At 36.3% G+C, this 25,495-nt stretch overlaps 1 protein-coding gene across 2 annotated transcripts in view; it reads left to right on the forward strand.

Annotated features, from left to right (window-relative positions):
• Nucleotides 1-25,495, forward strand: part of Gfrl (Glial cell line-derived neurotrophic family receptor-like) — a 618,264-nt gene that overhangs the window by 396,708 nt on the left and 196,061 nt on the right. For both annotated transcript variants that reach the window (XM_073959142.1, XM_073959143.1), the window contains exons 4-5: nucleotides 12,002-12,172; nucleotides 16,550-16,697. In XM_073959142.1, the coding sequence (XP_073815243.1) occupies nucleotides 12,002-12,172; nucleotides 16,550-16,697 (319 nt within the window). The remainder of the gene's footprint in view (nucleotides 1-12,001; nucleotides 12,173-16,549; nucleotides 16,698-25,495) is intronic.

Raw genomic sequence — 25,495 nt, forward strand, 5'->3', positions numbered from 1 at the left:
AGTCCGAGAGAATTTTTTTATCCTGTCACCGCCTGCAAAACAGGAATAATACTAAACAACGAAGTTATCCTTATTAAATTTTTGTCCCCATATGACAAAAAATTTTTCCTGAAGTCTGTATCTGGATACAAAAAACAAAATAATAACAAACTATCTCTGAGGATCATTGGGTATAATTCCGACTCGCCATATTACATTAATGAAAACATTTCAAACAACAATTACCAATTACTACAAGATGCGATTCATGTTAAAAAGAAAGGGCTTATAAAATCGGCATATACCTTTCTCGGGCTGGTGTACATTAAACGCATTGATAGCAATGAGCCCATATGCGTTTATCACTCCAAAGTTCTTGATGAATTTCGGTGTACTCCAAATGAACCTTGTCCACACTCACAGAGCTAATCCTAAACTTTTTTTAATATACTGTGTCGTATTTTTATACCCTCCACCATAGGATGGGGGTATATTAAGTTTGTCACTACGTTTGTAACTACTCGAAATAATCATTGTAGACCCCACAAAGTATATATATTCTTGATCAGCGTGCAATTCTACATCGATATAGCCATGTCCGTCCGTCTGTCCGTCTGTGGAAATCACTCTAGCGTCCGAACGGATTGACGTAGGTTGATGAAATTTTGGGAAAATATGTTATATTTACGTAGGACTTTTGGTATTGAAAGCGGGCTATGTAGGTCCACGCTTTCGTATAGCCCCCATACAAAATGACGCGTGACGCGTCGTCATTTTAAGGAATTTTTAAGATATTTGGCCCATTTTACCACCGAATTGGTTGTAATTTGGTACTCTGTGTCTCCAGAGGCCAAAAAATATTCCTACCAAAGTTGGGTTATATAGGTCCACGTTTTGGTATAGCCCCCATATAAGGCCCCATATAAAGTACGCGTCATTTTAATATATTTTGAATGTATTAGACCCATTTGACCACAGAAATGGTTGTAATTTAGTATTTTGTGTCTTTAGAGGCCAGAAAACATTCCTACCAAAGTTGGGTTATATAGGTCCACGTTTTGGTATAGCCCCCACATAAGGCCCCTTATAAAGTACGCGTCATTTTAATATATTTTGAATGTATTAGACCCATTTGACCAAAGAATCGGTTGTAACATTGTATTTTGTGTTTCCAGAGGCTAAGAAACATTTCTACCATAAAATTGTTATATAGGTCCACGTGTTGATATAGCCCCCATAATACAATATCTCCCGATTTTCGATATTTTGAACGTTTTAGCCTCATTATCACACCGACATGGCTGAAATTTGGTATTTAGTCTTCTTTAGGCGTATAAAACTTTCCCCCAGAAATTTGTAGGTATAGGTCTACGCCATCATATAGCCCCCATAGAACGGTACCTTCCGAATTTCGGTATTTTGAAGGTTGTGGCAACATTAATCCACCGAAATGTCTGAAATTTGTGGTGGAGGGTATAAAAAGTTCGGCCCGACCGAACTTAACGCTTTTCTTACTTGTTTAAACATATTATAATATTTGTAATCATGCATAGAGTTACGATCTTATCTGTTAATCAAATTTACATATTTTATCATATTATGAACCGTATTACATTTAACGTTGCACTATAGGAAATTTGACTTTTTATAGCGATGCTGATGCCATATACATTAACTTTTCAAACGCCTTTAATGACACATATCGGTAACGAATATAGATATTCCAAAGACGGCACTAGACATCTAGTCAGAATATTGGTCAAACAAAAAACTGGATTAAAAATTTGTCACATAAATTCGCAAAGTCTTGTAAACAAAGTTGAAGAATTCAAATATATATTCGAAAATTCGGGGATTGATATTATATGCCTCTCTGAAACTTGGCTAAGTCCCAATATTCCAGATTCTTTGATTAATTTAAATGGCTATAAAGTATTCAGATCAGATAGGGGGAGTCGAGGTGGTGGTGTTGCCATATATGCCAGGAATCCTCTTAAAGCTAAGTTTCGGTTAAAGTCAGCGATTGGCGATCAGATTGAACATGTTTTTGTTGAACTTTCCTCAAATCGCAAAAAAATATTAATTGGTTGTATCTATCGTCCGAATAACATGATTGACATAAATCAGTTGCATAGCGTTTTAGAAACTGTATCATTAGGATATCAAGATGTAATAATCACAGGAGACTTCAATTCAAATACTCTTGTGGATTCGTCTTTAACTGACAGTTTGTCGACACTTGGCTTATTTGCAACCAATTATACAAACCCCACACATTTCACACCTACTGTCAATACTCTTCTAGATTTGTTTTTTCGTTAACAATCGTCTAAACATATTATTGTACGACCAGATATCAGCCCCAAGTTTCTCAAGGCATGACTTGATTTTTCTTGCTTACAAGTATGTAGTAGAAGAGGAGGAGGAAAACTTTGTTTACCGTGATTTCAAAAAAAAATTACACGCTTTTAGATTATATGTTTCGCCAAGTCAATTGGAATGAAATATATTCACTCATATCTGCTGATGAGCAAATATCGTTTATTCAGGACAATATACTGCGTCTATACAATGAAACAGTTCCTTTGAAAACATATAAAACTTCTACCAGAACCAAGCCATGGTTCAATTCAGAAATTAAAAGTCTTATAATGGATAGGGACTTAGCGTACAATCGATGGAAGCGATTTAAGACTCCCGAGCTGAAAGAAGAGTTTCGTGAGGCCAGGAAAAAAGTTAACATTTCTATTAATACTGCTAAAAGGGAATATTATTCGTCTAGATTTAATTTCGCTATTGACTCAAAAAGTAAATGGAAGTTAATACATGATATCGGGGGTGGAAAAGCTAAGACCAACACTAGGTATAACGGTGACTTGAATGATCTCAATAGGACTTTCGTAGACATACCTGATACAGAAATAGATTTTCAATTTTATAATAATAACGATGCAATGTTCAATCTTGATAATTCAAATTCTTTTGAATTTAGATGTGTCAATCAAAGTGAAGTCTATAATAGCTTTGCACGAGTCAAGTCAAACGCAATTGGCCTTGATGGTTTTGATCCTAAATTTGTTAGAATTTTACTTCCAAATCTCTTACCCTATTTGACATACCTGTTTAACACAATTCTGAGCTCAAGTGTATATCCTGAAATCTGGAAACATGCCAAAATTATCCCTATTCCTAAATCAAATGTTGATTATCGACCCATCTCCATCTTATTCTATTTCTCAAAAGTTTTTGAAAAACTTCTACATACTCAGATGTCCGAGTATCTTGACCGAGAGTCAATGTTATCAGATAGGCAGTCAGGTTTTCGCTCCGATCACAGCTGCATTACAGCTTTGGTAGAAGTATCGGAAACAATTAGAAAAAGCATTGATCACAATAATGTCAGCTTTTTAGTTCTTTTAGATCACTCTAAAGCTTTTGACTCTGTGGATCATTTAAACTTATGCCAAAAACTCCAGAGGTTTTTCAACTTTTCAACAACAGCAACCAATTTAATCATGTCATATCTCACTAACAGGCTACAATCTGTTTTCGTGGGAAATACTAAATCAGATCCGTTACTGGTACCTAAAGGTGTCCCACAGGGTTCAATCATAGGCCCACTCCTTTTTTCGCTTTACGCCAATGACTTACCACGCCAATTGAACCACTGTGATATTATGATGTATGCAGATGATGTGCAGTTATATTTAAGTGCATCGGTAAATAACGTAGATGACTGCATAGCAAAACTGAACGAAGATCTCACTCGCGTCCACAATTGGGCGACTGCAAATGGCTTATTATTGAATCCCAAAAAGTCAAAATGCTTAATTATTCATAACAACAAAAAAAATCAGTTTACGCCCGCCAGATATATTAATCAACAATCAAAAGATTGATGTAGTGCGAAGCGCAAAGAACTTGGGTGTAACTTTTAATAGTTCTTTGAGTTGGTCCGACCATGCAAGCACTGTTGCCGGTCAAACTTATGCTAAACTGCGTGTTTTATGGATCACACATTGCTATACACCAATTAATATTCGGATTCTACTTGCAAAGTCGTACCTGACTTATGGGTGCGAGCTCTTTGCAAACTGCGATTCCTCCAGTCTTCGCAAACTTAATGTCACTTTCGATATATATGTATATGGTTTAAACAGGTCACAGCACATTTCACAACTTTCGATTTCTCTCTATGGCTATAGTTTTAACAATCTTCTTGAAATCAGATCTTTAATTTTGTTACATAAACTTATAGTGAAACAAAAGCCTAAATATCTGTTTGAAAAACTTATTTTTGCCCAATCTGACAGAGGAAGAATTTTAAAACCATTCACACGTCGGAGCTCTATGTCCGAAAAACAATTTTATATCAACACTATACGTCTTTGGAATAATTTACCACACAATATTCAAAGCATCAGCAACGCTCTCACATTTAAAAAACGCCTTATTCAGCACATTCAGCACATTATTAGTCAACGTGGATATTAATGCTTTTTCAAATGTTTTTCAAATTAATATTTATCAGGTTTTATTTAATTTCATCCCTTTTTATTCATTGTGACCCTACTTAACTAGGATATTTCTTTCTGATTATATATCTTTTTTTAATTTAATTATATTTATTTAATTCGTCCCTTTTTTATTCATTGTGACCCTACTTAACTAGGATATTTTTTTCTGATTATACATCTACACTTTAATTATAAGATTAATGTCTTGTTGTGTAGAAAACATAAATAAATAAATAAATAAATAAATAAATAAATAAATAAATAAATAAATAAATAAATAAATAAATAAATAAAAAAAAAAATAAATATTTTGATGTTCTGGTCAGGGATTGAACCGCAAACCTTCTGAGTGCAAGGCGGACAATCTTACCACTGGTAGGTTCCCTAAATCTCCCTAAATCAACACCTTCAAAATACCAAAAATCGTATATTGAATAGAATAAACCAAACTTTTTTAAACAATATTTTCATCATTCCTCCAAATTTCCATACCATTACCGCATTACGTTTAGCTAAATGTGTCTTCTATGTACATATTTCCATTTATATGACATATTATAGTGAGCAAATTTGTACGAAAGTTTTATGGTTTGATATTAAGGACTCTTTTTTTTGTTCTTTTTATTTTGTTTTATCATTTAAGCCACTGTTAGTCTCTGTAAGGGATCATAAATAATGCATAAACTTCAAACAACTGGGCATATTAACAATAACAAAATTGAGAAGATTTTTCAAAGGGTAGGCAAATAGCAAGAAAGAAAATAAAGAAACAAAGTAACAAATTTGAAAAGGAAGAGAAAATGGCATCATAAATACTATTGGTAGTCAATGCATATCATGATGGAAATATGCATATGTATATGGAAATTTGTCTTCTTTATCCGGATGCAGAAAATGAATCAAGTTAAAAGTGCAATTTGTTCGATTGGGCCAATGCATCCGAATATGAGGCATATCAAAAGTTTCAATTGATCGTGTAAACGAAATGAATGCTAGGAAGATGTACATAAAGTGTCAGAAAAAACACCCCCTCAGTACATTTTTTTAAAAAGATAATTTTTTTAAGAAAACAAAGTTATAAATCTGTTTTTTATTTATTTATATTTTTTATTATTGAAAAAAAAAAATAACAAAATTAAGGAATTCTGAATTTAATAAAAAAATTAAAATTCAAAAACAAAAAACATTTTATGACGCATTTATAAGCGGACACAATTAAAACACAATTATTACAAAGTTGGGTACATCGAATTCCCTAATAACTGCGTTTAAACTTTTTCAAAAACCTCCATGTATACAAAAATGATAGTTTTTTTATCTCTTCTCAAAAATTTTATTTTTTAACATACGAGGTTGAGGATGTAAGACATCGATATCTTGTATGCATATACGATATTAAATTATAATTTGTTACAGACGATATTGTTTCCAAGGCTACCTTTCCGGCTTCAAATAAATTTTCTTTCGTTTTGCAATTTTTTCCGCATCGATTTTTGAGTTTACGATCTCCCACAGGTCTCAATCAATAGGTAAGAACGGGGGATTGGGCAGGCCAATGGATATTTTCTGTCGAATTGTTTTGGAATCACTCCTTAACCACTTTCGATACATATTTTGCCTCGTTATCTTGTTGGAATGTCCATCTAAATGGCATCTCTTATTCAGCATAAGGCAACATCAAGCCTTTTAATACGTTACGATACTTGTAACGTTCCATTAGACTGTGCAACATTTTTAAGGTAATCTTGTGCAAACAATTCGAACTGAGGATTGTTTGAAAGTGTAGACCCAAACGACAAAAAACCGTAGTTGGGTTTTTTTTGTGTCAGTTCCACCTCGGATTTTATGGCCCCATCTAAATGTGGTTAAATATTGAGTTTTTAAAAAAATTCGGTACTATTTCTCTGAAACCAATCCGAATCTTCTTCTGACCTCTGAAGCAAATTTGTAGATAAGGACAAGAATAAAATATTTGGGGAAATAATGTACTCGAAAAACTACATTTAGTAGCTCAAGTTTCAAAATATATGCAAAAATTCCATAATTTTTATACAATTCGCACCGTATCTCCAAAACCGTTATTTTTTTCTGAATATTTTTGAAAAATATTCCCTGGAATGTAATACACAACTCTTAAGAACATGTCAATATTGTAAAATGCCTCTATCCGGTTGTTTTCAGTAATTTTTTCAACAGCGATTTAATAAAAATGTCAATAGTGTAGTGAAATCCGAAATGCGAGAATAAACTGTTGGTGTGAACTTAGATTGAAATACGTGTTGTAAATGATATGATGCAAAATACCGCTGAAACAACATGAAGTAAGCATTTAAGAGTTTCAGAATGTTCTGAAGAATTGTTGAGAACATTATTTGGAAGATTTGTGCAAAAGATTACTTGGTTCAACTCCCAATAGTTTAGCCGATATTGACCAGAATTTCAGCAATTATGTAAAATTTTCTATATTTTATAGATTTTGATGCCCTAGATGAAGTTTTTCTTATGTGGTCTGTTCAAAAGATAAGTTTACTAGTTTAGGGCTACAATATTGCTAAAGACAGCAAGGCCAAATTCCTATGCGTTTCAGAGATAGAGGCCTGATAAATGCAAAAAAGTGTAGTTTTAGCCCGGTTTAGATGAGGCCATAAAATCCGTGCTGGATCTGACAGGACAAAACCCTACTAGGGTTTTTGTAGTCTAAATATGTACTTTCAAAAAAATTCATACTAGAAGTTGTTTGCATTTTCGGTGTTGCATAGTGTTATTCCATTAATTTTATCGATAGGTCCAATCCCTTGCTCCGAGAAAAATATCAGACCATGTTCATGCCCCCATGTTTTACAGTGCCTTTGCAATATTTGGGATTTAATCTTTGCCCATTTGGTTCACGCATTATGCCACCTGAATCCTTTAAATTAAACTTAGATTCATCAAAAAACAGCACAGTCCGCCATTTTTGGACACTACAGTTCAGATGGGTCTTGGTGTTTTCATTGTTTTGTCCATATAAATGGTTTTTTTCTCGCCGTCGACAAAATAATTTTTAAATCTAAGCGACTTTGTATTTGGCCAGAAGATGCTGTAGAATAATTTTTGGATGAATATGAACAATATCGGGTAATGTATTGGTATAGCCCTCTTATAGCGGTATCTCCCGGTTTTCGGCATTTTATGGTTTGGGTTCTAGTGGTTACAAAACTCCACCAAAAATTGCGGACATGGGTCCACGTTAGGGTATAGCCCCCATATAACGGTACCGCCCGATTCTCAGTATTGTGATGGTTTAAGCCAGGGTTTCGGAGTCGGAGTCGAGGAATTTTGCTGGAGTCGGAGTCTGAGTCGAAAAAAATAACTCGACTCCGACTCCGGGAAAATTTTTTTCCACGTTATAGAAATATAACATGCAATTTGGAGCAAGAAAATTCTTTTAAAAATCATTATTTATTTTAAAAGAAAGGTATAAGAAAACATATATGCAAATGCTATATTATACTAAGTTAAAGACCATTCACAGGATATCTATTATCCCCTGAAGTGTAGTCTACATTTTTGCAAACAAAAGTAAAGTTCTATGATAATAGTATTAAGATTGGACCTTTAACCTCTTTCTTACTGGTCTTCTCACAAAGGTCTATTGGTATTGTCATCTTCTTTTCTTTTTTTTTTTTTTTGAGAAGTCATCCTTGTCTTCTATTAGAAACATGGTGGTCTCTATGGAAAATCGTACGAATACCCTGTGATACAAAACGGAAGTCAAGATCTGGGGGTGGAAAAATTCCTTTTCAGAATGAAAGCCCAATTGAGAACCCCAAAATAGCTGCAATTTCTGGGTTATGACATAATGCATTTTTGATTGACCCCCATCAATCATTGAGAAAATAGCTTTATATCTCTCTGGGGATATAGTTTCATCTATTTTAGATGACATGTTTTCAGTTAAATAGGATGAGGGACCTTTCTGTCGAATATGCTGCCCTTCTAGCACAGTTCCTTCCATGTCCTTTTTTTTCTTGAACTCAAAAAGTAAAACAAAATGAAATTTTCTACAAAAATGTTCCACAGAAAATTATATGTAGCTTTCCCATATCCAACTGTCACGTTTTCATTGTCCTTTATCAGTTTTACCCGTTATTTTCTCAAAAAAAAAAAGACAGTATGTTTATGTATTTCGGTAAATTTTTTTTTTTTATTTCGGTAATTTTATTTTGTATGCAGCAAATAAGCTGTGTTTTTCTCGAAATCGGCCACACAAATATATGACAATTGGTTTCTTAGTTTTCGAGCTAGAGTTATATAGGCCAAAATATAGGAAACATTTAAAAAATTGTGCACATTTTATTCATTTTTATTGGTATAGGAATTCACTCTCGGAGTCGACCCGGAGTCGGAGCCGGAGTCGTGAAAAAAAATCGTCTGGAGTCGAGCCAAAAATACCTCGACTCCGAAACCCTGGTTTAAGCTACACTTTCCGAAAATTAATTATTTCTTTTCTTTTTTTCCGACACTGTAGTTACCTTCATACAAGTAAACATGTAAAGAGAAATCAATTAAATTTATCTATCCTCAAGGATGGGAATTCGGACAGAAATGACAATTTTTAAACATTTTTTGAATAATTTACTCGTAAAAGTTCAAATTGTGTGTCATGTTGCCACCTATGCAACTGCCTTCAACGCCAGTTAAAGGTCGGGAACGAACACGTGCCGCGTGTTGACCCATAATAACGATACAAAAATTGGGCTGACCGTCGGGTTAGTAAAGCAAAACCATCTACCTTTAAACAAAAATCATACTAAACCAGGCACTTACTACCCGTAAGTATGTATGATCCGAAGCATGGGTGCCTGCGAAAGCAGATGAAGCAGAAGTTGGTGTGTTTTGGAGAGAAATTCTTTGAAAGATTTATGAACCAATATGCTTTGATGGCAAATACCGGCGTCGCATGAACCACTACCAGCTGACCGGCATAGCTATAGTAAAACATATCGACCTATATAGTCAAACCAATAGGATGGACAAAAATGTCCCCGCCAATAGGGCATATAAATATCAGCCATTTGACGGTATACGGTTTAAGGGAATTCATATCCATGCTACAAAATGTCGCTATCAGTACAGAGAATTTTTCAGATTTTACAATAATGTGAGTGGAGCTCAGCGTCTTGAAGTTTCAGTACAGTTCAGCGCAGACCTTTCTCGCTTGAGCCTATGAAATATATGGGTGTAGCAGTCTGGTGTGGAACTGCCGAGCTAGAACTGCTTAACGTACACATCCCACTGATTTATAGCTGTACTCCAGATTATTGGCCAAAACATTAGTTCGCTTTTAGAAGTACATAATCGTCTGGTCTGGGCTTTAATGCTCATCATAAGTTGTGGCATTCAATTCTCGGAAAGGAGTCGTTTCACTTGAGTCAAACCATCTCCCCATAATTATATCCAGCAGACCGCTCGATTTCATCACGACTGAACCTTTCATCAATCATGTGAAATCAGAGAGTTTACTAATCGCCGCTTCAAAGATCTGTCCCACCCTTCTGATTTTCGGCTAGCAAACGACGTTCTTAGACATCATTTCTGCTGCAGCCGCTCGTGATATACCTTCGGGTCGAAACCAAATTTTACAGCAGAGGCGACGATATTTGGAACTGCGCGTGATGAATCAGGGAGCTTACACTGGAAGTTAACAGGTTGGTCCGTGAACATAAGCGGAACAAGTGGCTAAATCATTTGAAGAGATGCAGCATTGGAGGTAACTCTCGAAAGTTTGGCGAAGTTACGCTGACTAATCCGAAGGGAGTGACAGGATGAAGGGTAGAGTACTACGTCGCATTAGAACTCTTCCTGCCAAGGATAAGCCACCGCAATTTAAAATAGAGTAAGGTGCGAATGTCATCAGGAATGCTAAATCATCCAAAGCGGTGGGCCCTAATGAACGTTTGGCGAAGTTACGCTGACTGATCCGAAGAGGTGCGCAAGTATTATAATCGACTGTTTGTCGTGTACTACGTCGCATTAGATCTCTTCCTGCTTCACATCCGCTTACCATCGACATCGTTTCCGATGTCTGAAAAATGGACAGGATGGTCGCGCTGCTGAAGCCAGCAAAGGTGAATCATGCAGACTGATTTAGCGTTTGTCGCCCGTAGCATGGCCCATTGAGGCTTTAATCCTCCACAAAGTCAGAAATAGCTTACCAGTTGCCGATCATCAGCATGTGTCCCGTAAGTAGCACAGCACGACAACATCACTGCATGCCATTTCCACACGTATTAGTCGAGGACTCAACCAGACCAATGCTTGTGATAGGACAGTGATTGTGGCACTCGGCTTACTAAAAGCTTTTGATACTGTCAAATCAATTATATGTGTGGCCGCCAGTCGTAGGTAGAATTCATGACCAAGAAGTCCAAACCCCGTTAATTAAAACAGGGAGTTTCCCGAAGGTGGGATGATATCTCCGGAACTGTTTAACCTCGACCTCTTCTGTATTCCACGGCATTGAGATCGTATCGTTTGCGGATGATTGTAAGATCTTGGAACCAGTACCTTTCCTGATGTCTTTGTGAAAGGCTGAATTCCTATTTGGTTTGGTCGTGGTCGATGGTAGCAGAATTCCGTCTACCAATTATCCACGGTGGTACCCAGCTATCTGCGGCAAGCTGAGATGTAGGAACAAGGTCCTCAAGTCCCTAGCCGGCAGCACTTGGGGTAGATAAAGAAACCTTGTATTCACATAACGTGACAGGTCGGTCTGCGGCACCAGTGTGGTCCGAGAAAATAAGTGCAGCGGGATGTAAAAATATGTAAACCTATCAGAACGCCATTTTGGAACTACAACAATGTGCCTCCTCATGTCTTCAGTGGACCATCCACATGAGAAGACAAAGATTCTTACAGCACATCAACACAATAACATTCTCTCATTGTAGTATTTGCTCGGAGTTACCCTGAGAGCCACGCAGGCATGACAGGAGGGATCTTCATGATGTTGAAAGAGAGGTCCAACGTTACAATAGAGAACCCCTAGATCAACAAGTGTATGAATCAGGTTTAAATAGTATTCAAACCAGAGTAGTTTTGACTCAACTAAGCTCGGTATGGTGCAGCTGTCTAAATTCCTATAGGGCAATGTTCGATGGCACCGTGCGAAACATCTGCCCAGCACGCGACACAGGCTCTTTTTCAACTAACCTACTCAACTAACTCCAGTAGCTTTGTGGCTACAACCCATCGAAGCAGCCACATGTCTAAAACTTGAGAAAGAGATATTCACTTTTAAGGCTTTGCGGTTAGGTTAGCCCTTCCAAATAATAAATGTACATGATACCAAATAACTCAAAATTAACATTAGCCGACTTATACTTCCTTCTCCTGGTCATGCAGTCAATAATTTTATATTTTAAACGCTTAATTTTAAGGTTTAGGATAAGCTTTTAATGTTAAAAAATACGCTTTTGTACAAGTATTTAAAAAACTGGTAATTATTTCTATTTTCCTTTCAGTATCCTGCAGTACAGTAACCGTTACAAAATGCCAAGCGGCTTTAAGAACCCTGCAAGCCTTTCAATTCTTTCGTCCCACGTGCCTGTGCAAGGAACCGGGTATGGATCCTGATTGTAATCATTTTCGAGATTTCTTATTCGATCATCCGTGTGGTTTTGTGCTTAAGAAAGGTAAGTTCGAAAGTACATTAAAAAATAACTTATTAATTTCCATCCTTTCCGTTAACATTATGATGAAAACTGAAATCTTAAACAACAATAACAAATGTTAACAACAACAAACCCTTTTAAGATTTCATGTGTTTCTTCTTTTGTTGGCTCATTTGTTATTCTTGAGTGAATGCGAAAGTAAAACTTTTCCACAAGTATCTACCTAGTTACTTGCTTACCTCCCCCAACATGAGAGGATATGTGTGTGTGTTTGTGTACTATAGAATAACACAAACAATGGTTACAATTATTTAACATAAGTGTTCTATTGTTTATCCTGACAAGCAGTGTGTAGAAAAACTAACGAAAACAAAAATACAAAAGAAGGAACTTATTCACTCACATACATATGTAAAATTGTTTCCTTAAGTGTTTGTGCTACAGTCACTTGTAAAACAATGACTTTTTTCGACATTTCTGAAACCCGGCTGAGGAAATCTAGGCAGGACATAAATCCTAACAACCTGTATGTTAGCTTCTAGCTGCTACTGGCATATGATAATGATTCACTTGGAAACATAAAAAGTTTTGTACAAATACATTTCACCAGACAAAAAATAGACAGGGAAATTTATTGTTCTTGCAAAATTTGGAATAGTTGTACATAATTATGTACATGTGTGCAAATTCCCCTAAAACTATCTTATTTTGTTAAAAAAGGAAACATTAAAAAGGAAAATATTTTTAATTCTAAAAGGATTTAAAATTATAATATTATGGAAATGCATTAAAATGAAAATTAAGAGCGTTCATGTATTTAAAATATTTAGGGCAATGGGATTCAAAATAGAATTTGAAAGTAGGAAAGCAGACATGTAGTACTTCCTTACACAGAGGGAAAAAAGTCGATTCAAATGCAACACCGTATGGTATCAACAAGAACACAGGTGTGTTACCGTTCTATGGGGTCTATATCGGCATGAGATCCTATATCGACAGGTTTATGGGAGTAAGTTTTGTAGCCCTAAAGAAGACTAAATACTAAATTTCAGTCATCTTGATAAACCTTCAAAATATCGAAAAACCTTCAAAATATCGAAAATCGCGAGGTACCGCTCTATGTGGGGCTTTGGCCGGAGACTACCGTCTGCTCGATGTCCTCAGAAAGCGTGGAGTGTTTGATAGTATGAAAGGCTTTTTTTTTGGCTAAGTCGAAAACCACCAACACTATCGAACACCACCAGGACTATCGCACGGCTTGCTCTGGTTGAATCCTTTACTAATATGTGTGGAGATGGCGTGCAGCACTGTTGGCGTGATGCTTATGAAACCCATGCTGATTACCGACAACTGGATAGCTATTTCTGACGCTGGGAAGGATTGAAGCCTTTGGGTCTTTGCTAAGGGCGACAAAAGCGAAATCGCTGTGTACGATTCATCTTTGCTGACATCGTTGCTTGGCTTCAGACTTCGGGACAGCGACAAGTTGAGAACTTTATTGAGATACTTGACTTCCGATACATCCAGCCGTTTCAGCATTAGATTCCATCAGAGCCCAACGCTTTGAATAACTTAGCGTTCCCGATGACATTTGCAACATCATCCATTGTAAATTGTGGTGGTACATTCTCGGCAGGAAGTGATCTAATGCGACGTAGTACTCTTCGCCCTGACACTCCCAGGCTGCTTGACAAACAGTCGATTGAAAAAACTTGCACACCTCTTCGCATCAGCCAAAGTAACGTCGCCAAACAGCACTGAGGTCCTATCTTCCTACTTTCCTCGATTCACTTATTCCGGCTCCAATGTTGCAACTCTCCAGATGATTTACCTACTTGCTCCGTTTATGCCCACTGAACAACCTGTTAACTTCCAGAGTCAGCTCCTTAGGATCACTGGTGTTGGCACGAAGAAGCTTATCACGCTCAGTTTTTAATTCCGTAGCCACTGCTGGGAAATGTTGTCTAAGTTCGGATATTCCTCCGGTAGGTATATAGCGAGCGGCTGGAGTAGTGATGATGTCTCCGAACGCCCTCTCTGCTACCCGAACATCAACAAGGTTGGGCAGATCTCTGAAGCCGTGATTAGTGAACTTTCTGAAACTATGCCAACTAGCTTTCCATGACTGGTGAAAGTGTGGCATTCAGAGGTGAGGAAATCTGGCGGTCGGAAGATGCAGACAATTTAGGGAAGATGGTCTGACCCACGAGAAATGGCGGGTTGCCAGGTGACGCTATTTGTCAGACTATGTTACACGGTTAAGTTATATCTGGCGAACTTTCTGCTGATTCTGGTAGGGAGTCCTCATTTACAGTGCAAAACATAGGGCTATAAATCTGCTCATCGAGCACTATACACCACTGGGCAGTTTTCGAGGACCTAATGAACAATATAGTCTCCCAAGACCAATCGGTTTTGAGCTTCCAAAATCAGGCTAATGTTGGATTTATTACATGGAGTACAGCTACATTTACCGGAGGAATATATACGTAAAGCAAATCTACTTCGGCAGTTCCACAGCTGACTGCTACCTACATTCCATGTACGGGTTATTAGATCCAGGCTCAAGCGAGAGAGAAGTCTATATTGAGCAGACTGGCGCAATATCAAAGCTAATCCCCCATCCCCACTTCTGGTGTGACCCTTCCTCAGTACATTGAAACCATCACAAGGTTGTAAGCTGAGTTCTTCTTGGCCTTGGTTTCCTGCACCGTCGCAACCATGATATTCTTCCGACTTATAAAATCCTATATTCCCTCGATTTTACCTAGAGTTGGCCAATTGAACAACCTAGTTCAATGTCCTATTTCTAAAACGGATGACGTACCTCTGATTTTCAGGAATTGGAACTGTTAGGGGGACTGTGGAGGTTTCCCTTAGTGTGATGACGATGACTCACTGGCGGCTGAATTTACGCAGCATGCATCAACATGCATCCATATCGTATTGCCTCACAAGGACGAGTCCGGAGTAACCCCTGAGTTGCACCTGCTACCCGCATATATTGCATATCTTCGAAGTTTGAGTGTGGTGGAGGCGGATGTAACAAATACAGCACATCCCATCACGGACCAAAAAATCGGTAGCAGGAATCCGGGCTATGCTGCTCCCAATGCAGAAAATCGATACAAATACAAACATATGTACACTAGGAAGAATCCGCTGCCGTGGGAGTTCCTGCTTCAGGAAAGAATTTTTGTGAAAAAAGTAAAAAATTTGGACCGCTTGCTACTGTACCCAGCTGTGCATCCCAAAGGTCGAAGTCAATTTGAAAATCTTCTACCAACCGAAGCTCACTGAAACGGATTCTATCCAGAAAACGCCTTTGGAAGTTTGTATATACTTGACCTATGTAAGGGCTTTTATCCACAGAGCACCTCTCGAAAGAATTGTGAAAGGCCTGTTCTTCCTCTACGACCTCTAAGAGGTAATCTATCTGTAAGACCTCTGTAATGATCTCCTATACATAAAACATCTATTAAAGGTTGTTTAGCCATTAAAGACATGTAAAAGGCCATGTATAGACATGCATAGAAAGTCTTCTTTCTATCTACAGAATACATCAAAATTAATTTCCATCCACAAAAGATATCAAAATTATATATTTTATTATATTTTTGGAAGGAAAGACTTCTCTTCCAAAAAGAAATATAAAAGGACCTAATAAGGATATAAAGGACCTGAAAAAGGTCATGCGTATATGTTTTTCCACAACATCCCCGAAGAGAGACTTCTCTTATATCAATGTGTGTACACCGTTTCATATTGGTTCAATGATATGGGCCGAGTCCTAACGGCGTGTTTTACAATACCACTTGTAGAGAAGTGGATGAATGGTAGAGTGTGGCTGCAATACACAGGAAATATAAACCAACCTTGCGCTGAGAGGTTTTGCCACCGTCGAAAATTTTGATTTTCCAGTCAGGGATTGAACCGTAAATCTTCTGAGTGCAAGGTGGACGTGCGTACCACTACACCACGGTGACTCACCCAGTGAAAGGTCTTCTATCTGAAAAAAAAAACGTCTACAAATTCTATCTATAGAAGGCAATTTGAATGTTTTCTATCGACAGAATGCCTCATAAAGGGTTTTATATCCATAAATGACCTATGAAAGGACCTTTCATTTATAGAAAACTTGGCATTATATCGGTTAAGGGTTTTCTTCAAAATGTCTTCTATTCGTAGTTTTCATTAAATGTATTCTGTTCATAAAAGATCTTCTATCTACAGAATATTTGCATAAATAGCTTAGTTTTGACCAGTCTTGTCTTGATTAACCCTTTCCCATACTAATTAAAATTATACACCACATCCAAATGTTTATTTCTATAATCTTTAATAAATTATTTTATTAATTCCACTAAATTCTAACAATTCTTCTTCCTTTATTTGCAGCCGAAAAAGATCCATATCCTATTGATGCATTACCAACCTGCAACCATGCCCTATCGGTGTGTCAACAAGAACGTAAATGCCTAAAACTATTTGAAGATTTCAAAACACACTGTAAAGTTAGAGACAATAAATGTAAAATGGAGAGTAGGTAAGTAAAAGCAACAACAACAAGAACAACGACCACAATAGAACAGCCACAAAAACAATAACCATGCCAACAGTCATCAGCAAACTTCTCTCGAATTTGAATATCTAAACCCCAAATTCAACAGAAATAAAATCCCTGCAGGGTCAGTAATCTTCATTATTATTCAATTGCATTCAATTTTCAAATATCTCTTGCGGCATGGCATTTTGGCCCGAAAATAGCATTTATTGGTTATATCCAATTGCCAAAGATAATTGCAACAATTGCCATTACTGACACGGGAGGGGGGCAAAAAAAGTTTTACCATCACACAAAATGTCAGTTAGCAATTGAACGACGACTACTGTAAAGTGAAACTAGTTGTTCACAATGTTGTGGGTAAAAGAAAAGTCACTTTTGGATTTTGTGTATTTTTTGTTGTTGTTTTGTGCAAAAAAGGGGCAGAAGTCTATGATTGCTCAATAATTAATAATTATGGCCATAAGCGTTTTTACTCTTTTCACATTCATTCATGTTCAAGTGCTGTTGCATGCAACTTTGGTTCGTTCGGTTTCTATGGTTTGCCAGGAAACATCGTAAAAACTTTACTTTGTTTGCTCTCCATGGCACAAGAAAAAACCCCCCCAAACTCATTTATATTTTATATGAATATGGAAGTGGAAGAATAGTAGTGGCCATAGCAAAACGCAAACATATACATACATATATATTTAAAATATATGTATGTATGTGTTTGTGTATATAAACTAAAAAAACAAAACATATGCACACAACTTTAGTAAAAATATAAACTTTTTACTCTCTCTCACAGGTATTTTTGTAGTAATACTAACACTAGTTGTGCCCTTATTTTCTACGCCTTCTCTGCCCCCTTTTACACTTTACCAAAGGTTACTGGAAGTACTAAAACTACTTGCAGTAGTTGTGGTGTCCGTGGTAATGGTAGTACCGTAAAAGTAAAACTTAAATTCAACTCAACTTGACTTGACTAACAGTACACACATAATCATAATATTATGGAAGTCTTTGTGTTCTTCTTTTGACTTTTCATTGTGGTGGCTTCTGAAGTCCGATGTGAAAGTTACTGAAATTATCAAAAAGTGTTCTAGTGGGGGATATGTATCACATATAAGGTGACTTTTGATGTGATATATAATTAATCAGCAACTAATATCAATAAATGCTATTCGATTCTATTTTTAACTCGATGATATGAGGCTGCCTTCTTGCCTAGTCCAAATGACAGTACTACACCACGTACAGAGAAGCTTTACATGTCTGAGAATACAAAGGAAATGTAGCTATAATTACCTTGAGAGGTTTTTGCTATTATTGAAAAATCTACAATTCTCTGCAGGTACTCAAACTCAGGTATTCAATTGGCAAGGCCTGCTCACGGTGACTAGTACTCTACATTTTGTAGACGAATTTAGATCTTGCTAACATAGATTTTTGCAACAAGTAAAGGGGTCATACTTGGTGGTGGTTCCGTAATATGAGGCTTATGTTCGCAATTTTTGGTGGAAAAGATTTTTATTTTTATTTTAATCACTGTAAACCTTAAATTTCCATTGAAATCCAAATACCTTAAATAGGGCGGTACAGTTTTACGCGGACTATTACAAAACGTTTACCTATGTCCACAACTTTTGGCGGATAAATTTTTTGATCACTACGAACCATACCTACTTGCTAAATTACAGCTATTTAAAAATATCTGAAATAGGACGGTACTGGTATATGTCATAACGTGGACCTACATATATCCACAATTTTTATACCCTCCACTATAATATGGAGGGTATAATTAAATTTGTCATTCCGTTTGTAACACATCGAAATATTCATCGGACACCCTATACAGTATATATATTCTTGATCAGGGTAAAATTCTAAGTCGATATAACCATGTCCGTCTGTCAGTCCGTCCGCCGTCCGTCTGTTAAAATCACGATACAGCTCGCAATTTTTAAGATAGAGATTTGTAATTTGGTATAGAAGTTTATATTACTCCTAGGATGTTTGGTATTGCAAATGGGTTATATCGGTCCCCGTTTTGATATAGTCCCCATAGAACGGTACCTCCCGATTTTCGGTATTTTGATAATTGTGGCTTAAACATTCCTCCAGAATGTCTGAAAATTGATATTTAGTCTTCGTTGGGGGTATACAGCTTTCCCCAAGATATTATATAGCGCCCATAGAACGGTACGTCCCGATTTTCGGTATGTTGAAGGTTGTGGCCACAATAATCCACCGAAATGGCTGAAATTTGGTATTTAGTCTTCATTTGTGGTATGAAACTTTACATATGAAATGTGCCCACACCTTCATATAGCCCCCATAGAACGGTGCTTCCCGAATTTCGGTATTTTGAAGGTTAGCCACATTGTTTTATCGAAGTTTCTGAAATTTGGTATTTAGTCTTCTTCATAAACAAAAGGTCCATTTTACTTCAATATAACTAGCGGTGGAGGGTATAACAAGTTCGGCTCGGCCGAACTTAACGCCGTTCTTACTTGTTAATGGATAAGTTTGTTGACAACTTGGAACGCTAAATGAAATCGGGCGGTATCGTTAAATGGGGACATATGTGGATATATGTCCTAAATTGTTAGTGGATAAGTTTTCTGACCACTAAGAACCGTTAATGCCAATTTTTAACTAATTCGGTCTGAAAATGTAGCTGAAAACGTCAAAATACATGAAATCGGGATCACCGTTATATGCAACCTATTCCAAAATGTATGCTTATGTCCAAAATTTTTTAGTGGAGAAGTTTTTTGACCACCTCAAACTTTAAATGCCTATGTTGACAATTTTGGATGGATATGGTGCGTGGGAGCCACCAAGGTGCAGTGGTAAGTAAGCACGTTCGCCTTGCACTCCGAATATTGGCGGTTCAATCTTTGAGCTGAACATTAAAATTTTCGAAAATCTGGAGGTAATGTCGTTATATGTAGCACCTTTGCTTACAATTTTTGGCGGGGAAGTTTTGTGGCTGCAGGGAAATTCAAATGTCTGTATTTCGAAAAAAGGCACTCGGGGCAAACAATTTCATTTTCATTTTCTCAATTATTGTAGAAGCTAGAGTTATTACAGCAGATGGATCGGATGGCATGACTAGATCGACTCAGAATTTTATCTTGATAAATAATATACATATGTATATATGGGGATTTCTGAAAAACATTATAGTATATGTTCAGATTTTTCTGACTAAAGGTTCTAAAGATATCGCGCCTTGAAAAAATCGAATTCTCTAAAAACTACGAGTATATGCAAAGAAATACTAATAACTTCTTTAATATTGGTGCAAATAGAAAAATCTTTTTTTTTGTATTTTTTATTGTTTTATCAACTATCTAATAAAACATAGAAGACAATTGCACAGTGGGTTTGGATGCAATTTTCGCGATTTAATATTTAAAATCAATTTTTGTACCCTCCACCATATGGAGGGTATAATTAATTTTGTCATTCCGTTTGTAACACATCGAAATATTCGTCGGAGACCGACCCTATAAAGTATATATATATATTATTGATCAGCATAAAATTCTATGTCGATTTAACCATGTCCGTCTGTCTGTCTGTCTGTTGAAATCAAGATACAGGTTGCAATTTTAAAGATAGAGAGACGATATTTGGTACAGAAGTTTTTATTACTTGCAAGATGGTTGGTACTGAAAATGGGATATATCGGTCCACGTTTTGATATAGCCCCCATGGAACGGTACCTCCCGATTTTCGGTATTTTTAAGGTTTTAGCTTCATTATCCTACCAAAATGGTTGAAATTTGGTACGTAGTCTTCTCTAGGGGTATACAACTTTCCCCCAATTTTGTCGGTATCGGCCCACGCCTTCATATAGGCCCCATAGAACGGTACCTCCCGATTTTTGGTATTTTGAAGGTTTTAGCTTCATTATCACACCGAAATGGCTGAAATTTGGTACTTAGTCTACGTTGGTCGTATAAAACTTTCCCCGAGAACTTTGTCGGTATCGGTCCATGCTTTCTATAGCCCCCATAGAACGGTACCTCCCGATTTTCGGTATTTTTAAGGTTTTAGCTTCATTATCCTACCGAAATGGCTGAAATTGGGTACGTAGTCGTCTCTAGGGGTATAAAACTTTCCCCCAGAATTATGTCGATATCGGTCCACGCCTTCATATAGGCCCCATAGAACGGTACCTCCCGATTTTCGGTATTTTGAAGGTTTTAGCTTCGTTATCACACCGAAATGTCGGTCCATGCCTTCATATAGCCCCATAGAAAGGTACCTCCCGATGTTCGGTATTTTGAACGTTGTGGCCTCAATATTCCACCGAAATGGCTGAAATTTGGTATTTAGACTTCGTTGGGGGTACTGAAACTTCCCCTTTAAATTTGTCGGTATAGGTCCATGCCTTCATATAGCCCCCATGGAAAGGTACCTCCCGATTTTCCGTATTTTGAAGGTTGTGGCTTCAATATTCCACCAAAATGGCTGAAATTTGGTATTTAGTCTTCAATGTGATATAAAACAGTTCGCCAGAAATTTGTCTGTACTGGTCTACGCTTTCATATTGCCCCATTTGCGACTAGAATTCGTCGGTATAGGTCCACGTTTCGATATAGCCCCCTTAGAACGGTACCTCCCGATTTTCGTAATACTGAACATTGTGACGACAATATCCCACCAAAATGGCTGAAATTCGTTATTTAGTCTTCCAAGAGTTATAATATATTCCAGAAGAGTATTATCAGTATAGGTCCACGTCTTCCTATATCCCCATAGAAGCGTACTTCTTGATTTTCGGTATTTTTTAAGTTGTAGCTACCTTCTCTTACTGAAATATAGGAAATTTGGTATTTAGTCTTCTTTAAGTCTAAAAACTTTCCGTCAGAAATTTGTCGGTATAGATCGACGTTTTGAATTAGCCCCCATAGAACGGTCCCTCACATTGTTTACCGAAATTGCTGAAATTTAGTATTAAGTCTTCTTCATACACGAAAGGAAACTAATTATTCCATTTTACTTTAATACAACTTGTGGTGGAGGGTATAACAAGTTCGGCCCGGACGAACTTAACGCCGTTCTTACTTGTTATTAATTATTGTACTCTTCGATTTTCTTGCAATTGTTTGTATTAATCTAGGATTAATTAATTTTAAGTCCTATTTGGTAGTGGGATTCGAATAACTACTATTTTTTTATAAATTTGTTAAAATTTGTCAATAAAGTTTTTCCACGGTGAAAAATATGTTATTTTACCAAAAAAAAAAAAAAATTATACGTTGCAATTATTAACATTTGTATTATTGTTTTATTTAGGAATTTATCTTAAACATACTAAAAACTACTTCATCATTTTGCGATTTTAAGAATGCTTTAGCAATTAGTGTACCAGCTATAGGTTTAACAATTGCATATTTCTAATTCAAATCCTCTTTCGCATTAAAATGATCATCTTGTTTGATTATTTAGCTCGGATGTCCAGTCATATAATCCCGGCTGGTACAATAATTGCTTATCCATTTTAAAAATCGAAAAATAACTCCGCTTTTCCTTTGTTTAAGGTTAGCAAATGGTGAAAAACAAAGCAAATGGTAAAAAAATATTTTTTATTTTGTTTTTCAAAATAGTCAGGCTTAATCCCATAGTCGTTGTTTTAATATTTTATTAAAACAACATTGATTTATTAGTGAGAAAAAATTGGCGATGTTTACCAAGGGGTAAGGCAGGGAAGACTATAGTTTCAGATCTCGCCACAGATCTTCATCAGTTCCCTTGTTTCTTGTTTTTCAACAAGAAACTTTTTATACCCAAGCGTCAATTGCTCGCTCAAATAGATACGTGAGCAAAGAAACACGAGATCTGAAACTATAGTCTTCCCTGCCTTACCCCTTGGTAAACATCGCCAATTTTTTCTCACTAATAAATTAATGTTGTTTTAATAAAATATTAAAACAACGATTATGGGATTAAGCCTGACTATTTTGAAAAACAAAATAGAAGTCGTCATCCCAAATAAAAAACTCCAAACCTCCTAAAATTTTTTTTATTTATTTTAAATAACAAATGTTTCACATTGGTATAAAGGAAAATTTGCATTAACAAATTTTAAAAAATTAAGAAAAAATTGTAACTATTTGAATTCCACTACCAGCTAGGACGTAAATTTCATTTAATACAAAATAATTTCAAGAAAATCGAAGAGTACAATCGTTGATAAAAATTTATTTTAAATATTATAATTGTTCCACAAACATCCCAGTCGGGACAGGGGAGACTTCTCTCATATCAATGAGTGCACCCCGATTCATATTAGCTCAATGATATGGGACCTACTGTTTATCGCCGAGTCCGAACGGCGTGTCTAAGACACCACTTGTAGAGAAGTTGTACAAGGCTGAAATACTCAGAAAATGTCGCCAACATTACTGAGGGGTATTTTGCCACCGTTGAAAAGTGTTTGATGTTGACTGGCCGGGGAATCGAACCCACGACCTTTAGCGTGCAAGGCGGGTGTGCATACCATTGCACCACGGTGGCACCCACAATAAATATTAAATCGCAAAAATTGCATCCAAGCCCACTGTTCAATTTGTATTAGATAGCTGATAAAAAAGTTAAAAAAATAAAAACTGAATTTTTCTATTTGTACCAATATTAAAGAACTTATAAGAGTTTCGACATTTTTAAGGCGCGATATCTCTGTAACGTTTAGTCTAAAAAAATCTAAAAATATATTAAAATGTTTTGCTGATGAGCAGCATCACCTCGGCGAAAAATAAAGGAAATCAAAAACCTAATTTTGAAATAGAGCCCGATTTCATGCAGAAATCCCCATATGTATTTTATAGGGTCTCCGACGAATATTTTATTTAATTATACGCTGCATATTATGGTGGAGGGTATAAAAATTCGTGTTCCAAATTAAATACATAATTAAGTTAAATGTTACATATTACAACATTTTATTACATATTCTTACACAATATTTAACATCACTTCCACAACGTGCCTCGTCTATGCCAAGTAAATGAATTCAAACCGGCAAGTAAATTGCAGTACATTTCTAATGATTGTGTATCCGGTATAGATATGAGAGTTCATGAGACCAACTTTAATGTTGTGCTTGCAATTATGGGTCTGATTGCAAGTGTATGTGTGTATATGTATATGAATAAACATATATGTATATAGATTGTTTGTTTAAACAATTTTATATGATAAAGTTTTACATTTTATTAAAAATCCCACAAGGTTGTTGTGGCAATACCTATGAGAATGTATTCGAAATGGAAATAACAGTTCGAAGCAGGTAAATACAAATGATGATAGAAACAATTATGTAATATTTGCCAAAAATGTGTGTGAGTTCTTAAAGTGCCAAAAAGAATTTTTACTTTAACTTTGGCAAAGATGAAATTGAAGTGACTTTCTTCGTCGATTAAATTTAATGGAATTTTTGTGGAGAAGAAATTTCTTCGAATTTTGTTTAACAAAATATATTATTTTTTACTGTACAGTACGAACGTATATAGGGCCTACATTAAGGCGCTACAGTAAATTGAAATGGAATATATAAATGGAGATTTCTGAGTGAAATCGGACACTTTTTCAAAATGTGGTTTTTGATTTCCTTTATTTTTTTTGCTGTGTTTTCAGATTTTTTTGACTAACGGTTTCAGAGATATAGCGCCTTAAAAAGTCAAATTCTGGAAAAACCATGTTCAAAGAAATATTCATAACTTCTTTAATATTGGTCCAAATAGAACAAATCCGTTTTTTATTTGTTGTTTCTTTTTCAGCTATCTAATAAAATAATAGCATGGACTTGGCTACGAAAAATATAATCTCGAGCATTTTTTCAGCTTTCGGGCTTTTTTCTTAGGAAGTATGGACTTGTCCCTGAAAAAAACTTGTACCGTCGTAATGGCAGCGAATAATAGATGCTACAACAAAGATCAAAGCTATTCGATTGCAGCCATTAAACTGCATTTTTCCGAAATTTTGTGCGAGAGGTACCCGAAGGAGTGTACCGATTGAGTCCATATTGGAACCTGATCTATGTCTCGTTTAAATATAACGATGTGGAAACCATGCACGTAATCTCCAAAAGGAGTGGAGCGGTATGGCTCATCTTTGAACTTAAACTAAGTTCATACAAAATATTACGATTGCAAAATTTTGGATCCAATCTGCAGATCCGTTCGAGAGTTGTCATGCGCTCCAACCCCTACACTTGGTTCCATAGGGTTTTTTTACAACTTCGGGCTATTTTCTCAGGGAGTATGGACTTGCCCTTAATAAAATTTGTACTGTCGCAAATACAAGTTGTTACAACAAAAAATCAAAACGATTCGACAGCAGGTCCAAAACTGAACTTTTCCCTGTTGGAGGTTCACGAAAGAGTCATCTGTGTCTGGTAGAAATTTCACGTTGTGTAAAGTATGGACCTTTAAGAGTTATCGTTCGCACATTTTCGAACTTTTTTAGGGGAGGTACCTGAAGGAGTGGACCGATATCTTCGAGCTTAAACTAAGTTTGGACATAATATTACAAAGGCCAAATATTGGACCAAATCGGTTCATCCGTTCGAGAGTTATCGTGCGCACCACCCAGACAGACAGACGGACGGACATTGCTAAATCGACTCCAAATTTTCTGAAACGGATTTCGTCCAAACATATTTGGGGTCTCAAATCATTATTTCGATGAGGCACATTTTGCCCGTATAAAAGTCTATATACACTCGTTAGCTTAAATGCTGAGGGTATAATAAAGGAAATCGAAAATTACTTTTT

Source organism: Musca autumnalis, unplaced genomic scaffold (assembly GCF_047663935.1).
Source record: "Musca autumnalis isolate F117 unplaced genomic scaffold, ASM4766393v1 scaffold_1, whole genome shotgun sequence".
In the NCBI taxonomy this organism is placed as follows: Eukaryota; Metazoa; Arthropoda; class Insecta; order Diptera; family Muscidae; genus Musca; species Musca autumnalis.